General features: G+C 54.3%; 1 protein-coding gene across 1 annotated transcript; it reads right to left on the minus strand.

Moving 5' to 3' along the window:
• Nucleotides 1-16: 16 nt before the first annotated feature.
• On the minus strand, nucleotides 17-4,649 carry LOC105570878 (the record flags this gene model as incomplete). The annotated part of the gene is made up of 3 exons (XM_012028330.1): nucleotides 3,299-4,649; nucleotides 2,554-3,214; nucleotides 17-2,471 (listed from the first exon to the last, which is right to left on the minus strand). Coding segments are annotated over exons 1-3 (4,467 nt in total), but the record flags the coding sequence as incomplete, so codon positions are not given.
• Nucleotides 4,650-4,864: the final 215 nt, after the last annotated feature.

The raw sequence follows: 4,864 nt of genomic DNA on the forward strand, positions 1-4,864 counted from the left end.
ACTTGATGGATTTTACGACGGCCTCCCATTTTCCTCCCATGTGAGGTGTCGCTGGGGGATTAAATTCCCATCGGGTGTTATCTTGCGAGAGCAGGTGAGAAACTCGCTGATGTTCTTGAGTGCACTGGATAAACAGCCTTTTGAGCGCTGCATCCGCGCCGATGAAATTGGTGCCGCAGTCGGAGTGTAAGGTGTGAGCAATGCCGCGTCTGGATGAAAAGCGTCGATAGGCGGCAATGAATCCCTCCGTTGAGTAGTCACTGACCGCCTCGAGGTGTACTGCTGAGGTTGAGAAGCAGACAAAAACGCAGATCCAGCCTTTACTCGTTTTGGCACCTCTTCCTTTCCATGTTTTGACGGTGAGCGGCCCTGCGTAGTCTACACCTGTATGAGTGAACGGTCGTGCCTGCGTAACTCGAGAGAGAGGTAGTTGGCCCATCAATTGATGAGCACGGATCCCCCTCTGACGAGCACACGTGACACACCGCAGGATGTGAGACTTGACAGGAGCCCTCCCGCCGAGAATCCAGTATCGTTGTCGGATGTGTGACAGCGTGAGCTGCGTGCCTCCATGTAGAGTCCGTTGATGAGCGTGAGCGATGATCAATGACGACAGCTGAGAGTGACGAGGCAGTATTACAGGATGTATCGCGTCGAATGAGAGAGCTGCGTGAGCGAGTCGTCCGCCGACGCGAATGACTCCTTGAGCGTCGATGTACGCAGTCAATCTGTTGAATGCGTGCGCCTTTGCCAACGGTGAGTCTGCCTGTAATGCCTTGAGCTCGTGCGAGAAGTACGTTGCTTGAGTTGCCTGAATCCAGAAGAGCCTCGCTTTCTCCAAGGTCTCTGGAGAGATGTGTCTGACAGGCAATGAGTCGTGGACTTTCCTCAACCGTGAGACGAATCTGAAACAGAGAGCTGTAATCCTCAATAGTTTAGTGAGGCTTGAGTACCTGTAGATGAGTTCCCATTGATATTCAGTCCTTGGCGTAACCGTCAATAGCGAAACGCCTGGGCGAGCTTCTGTTGCACTCATCTCGTCAGAGAGTGCAGGTTGCGACGGCCATGAGTCTGGTTTGAGTATCCATGGTGGTCCCGTCCACCAAAGTGCGTGGTTTTGAAGCTGAGCAGTCGTGAGGCCTCGTGATGCGCAGTCAGCCGGATTAGAAGTCCCGGGAATGTATCTCCAGTGAGCAGCTGGAGTGAGTTCTTGAATTTGAGCCACCCTGTTCCTGACGAAATCCTTCCAGCGTGATGCATGAGATCTGATCCACGAGAGTGTCACTAGAGAGTCCGTCCACATATGCGTTGTCGTAACGTCCATGTTCAAGGTGGCTGTGACGTATTGCATGAGCCGAGAGAGCAGAAGAGCAGCCGTGAGTTCAAGTCGCGGGATTGAGAGCCGCTTGAGAGGTGCTACCTTAGTTTTGGAGCACACAAGTGAGAACGTGGCGCCGTCTGAGTCGTGGACGGATATGTATATGACTGCAGCCATTGCCAATTGAGAAGCATCAGAGAATCCATGAAGTTCCACTTGCGAGTCGCTCCATGTATTGAGCCACCGAGGTATTGAGAGTCTGGCCAGACTTGTGAGTTCTTCTCTGATGGAGAGCCACCGGTTTGAGAGCTGGGATGGCAGTGGATCATCCCATTGGAGCTTGTGCAGCCACAGCTCCTGCAAGAGAATTTTGGCCTTGATCACAACAGGTGATGCAAAGCCAAGTGGATCGAATATCTGAGCCACTTCAGATAATACGAGGCGTTTTGTGAGTCTGCCGTCCTTGCGTGAGCTTCGTGTTGAGAATGCAAAGGTATCTTCTTGAGGGAGCCATTTAAGTCCGAGTATCTTGGTTGCGCAATCGTCGAATGTGATTGGTAAGCCTTGGTCTTCGCTGTCGGTGACAGTCTTGAGTATGTCGAGATGAGTATCATGCCATTTTGCCAGTGGAAAGCCGCCCGCCATGCAGAGGCCCTTTAGTTGATGTGCGACCTCCTGCAATTGTTGAATCGTATCTGCACCACCAAATATGTCATCGACATACCTGCCATGAGTGATGGATGGCACAGCCAATGGATATTTATGTCCTTCGTCCTCTGCTAGTTGTAACAGCGTCCTAACGGCCAAGAACGGCGCGGCCTTTGTCCCGTAGGTGACGGTTGTCAGATGATATGGCACTTCATTGAGTTGATCGTCCATCCAGAGTATCCGTTGCAACTCCCAGTCATCCTTGTGAATTTTGATCTGCCTGTACATCTTGGTGATGTCTGTAGCGAAAATGTGACGGTGTCTTCGTATCCAGAGGAGAACATCTGAGATATTCAGATGCAATTTCGCTCCAGTATACATGAGGTCGTTAGCAGAGTAGCCCGATGTTGATGCGCTGGAGCCATTAAATACGACTCGCAGCTTCGTTGTTGTACTGTCAGGCTTGAGAACACCGTGATGTGGTAGGTAGAAGTGTGAGCGGCGACTGGAGATGGATGATGCCTTCGACGTGGTAAGAGTCACCCAGAAGATCTGCTGGTGATTTGAGCGGAATCCTGACGACGTACCTTCCAGATGGGTCACGAGAGTGTGTGGCCTTGAAGTGCTCTTCGCACCTCTGCTCGTCAGGAGTGAGTTGGTTGACATCGTGAGTGGGCACCTCCTCTTGTACCCAGAATTTTGTCAGTAACTCGTTGAGATCATCCTCGTTGACTTGAGTAGAAGCATGGTGCGTTGATGTGCGTGTTGCTTCCTTCTTGACTGGTCCCAGAACGAGCCATCCGAAAATGGAGAGTTGCGCTATCGGCATGAGTGGAGAATGCCTGATGACGTTGGGCTTGATGATTTGCCCGTAAGCGTCTGCGCCGATGAGGATGTCAACTGGCCGTGGGATGAGAAAATCAGGATCGGCTAATGCCAAGTTCCTGAGATGCGGCCATTCTTCCGGTTCCGCCTCGAACGATGGTAAGATTGATGTAACTGTCCGGAGGACATGAGCTTGAATTGTGGCAGCTGCGTTGGAATGTGTCGAGCGTAACGTGAGTGATACGACTCCTCGTGTCCGAGTACACTCCTTGCCTGCAATTCCAGTGATGAGAATACCTGAGTATTGACGAGGGATGTTGAGCTGCCGGATGAGGTTCTCCGAGACGAAGGTGAGCTCGGATCCTGTGTCAATGAGCAGACGCGCTGAATGTTGTACTGTCGATGAGCTAATCACTGCCAAGGCTGTGGCGAGTAGAGTCGAGTATGATGAGCGGGCGTTTGAGCTGGCTTCGACGACTGCACCGTCTTCTTATGTTGCGGGCGTGCCCGACGAGCCGCCAGGCTTTTGAGCGGTCGAAGTCGTTGCAGATGCGTCGTGGAGCATGGTGTGGTGCCGCTGCGAACACTTCTTGCACCCGCGCTGGGACTTGCATGCCCGCACGCTGTGCCTCCCCAGGCAATTGAAGCACAAGCGCTTGTCAATTGCCACCTTGTGCCGGGCTGATGGCGACAGCTCCCGAAACTTCGTGCACATCACGATGAAATGTTGCGCGTTGCAACAGTCGCACGGATACGACGAGTCGCCCTGCTGAGTCGCCTGATGAGCCACCCGCTGAGCTGCCGGTTTCTTGGTTGGTGAGGAGGTTGTGGTAGGACCGGGATGAGCTGTCGTACTCTCGATCCGTTCGAGAGCCCTTATCCGCGTTGTCAGAAACTCGTCGAGCTTCTCGAACGTGGGATACTCTTGCGTCGCTCCGACCGAGTTCTCCCACTGCTCGCGCGTCACGCGATCTAAGAGTCGCGTGGCCTGGTACACCACTGCGCAATCCCCGAGCTTGTCCGTCACCTCGAGGGCCTCCAGTCCCTTGAGCGCTTCCCTGAATCCTGAGACATGTCGATCCAATGCCGCCGCCTTCCGTGGCACCGGGGTTGAGCTGGCAAACAGTTTATCCAGGAGAGCATGGATGAGCAGACGTTTGTTCTCGAAGCGGTCTTTGAGCAGCTTCCAGGATGGCATGAGTGAGTCGCCGGCCATAGTGAAACCTGCGATCGGTTGAGCTGCCGCGCCTTCCACTGACGAACGGAGATAGTGCAATTTCTCGACGTTCGTGAGCTGCTCGTTCTGAAGAATCAGGCTGGTGAAAAGATCCCTGAACGCAGGCCACTCAGTATACTCCCCAGTAAACTTGGGGAGTGAGATGTCCGGCAAGCGTGAGTGCGGCTGTCGAGTTTCGCCGGCCGATGAGCTGGTCTGCGGTTGAGCGGGCTGAGCTGTCAGTGCGTGGCGGAGCACGCCTATGATCCTTCGCGCTTGCAGGTGGCACCGCCCCTCTTCGAGGTGAGCATTCCCTGAGAAATACTCATCGTTGAGGAACGCCGCCGGCCATGAGACCTCAAGGTAGGCGTGTTCCTTGGCAAAGGCCTTGTGTATTTCCTCGGCCTGCTGCTGAAATTGAGAGACCTCCTCGAGTGAGGTCTCCGCTGGGACAACCGGCAGGGAATCAATGAGCTCCTTGAGCAGCGCAATCCGGCCCATCTGACTCCGAGCCTTCAATGCGAGCTCCGGTGCTAGCCGGGCAGGAGACGCCGTCCTCCCCGACGCGCGGTCTCCCTGCGGCACCTCCAACACCGGTGTTTTCGGGCGGTCCGTCTTGCCCGTCTTGTTCTCGTCCGCCATGAGTGAGCGAGGTTAGGATTCTCGCTGAATGGTGAGAACTGAGCCGTACCTGATGAGTCACGCGAGAGAATCGTGAGATCACGTGCACAATGAGTGAAACCCGTATGTGAGCGCGCCCCTGAACACGCGAAAAGGCCGTGAGATCACGTGAGCACTGCGCCTTGAGATGAGCCGTCCGAGAGCCTCGCCGCAATCCGGCTCGAAGGACCAAAAAA

This window comes from Vollenhovia emeryi, unplaced genomic scaffold (genome assembly GCF_000949405.1).
Source record: "Vollenhovia emeryi isolate VEMERY1.0 unplaced genomic scaffold, V.emery_V1.0 DF941647.1, whole genome shotgun sequence".
Classification (NCBI taxonomy): Eukaryota; Metazoa; Arthropoda; class Insecta; order Hymenoptera; family Formicidae; genus Vollenhovia; species Vollenhovia emeryi.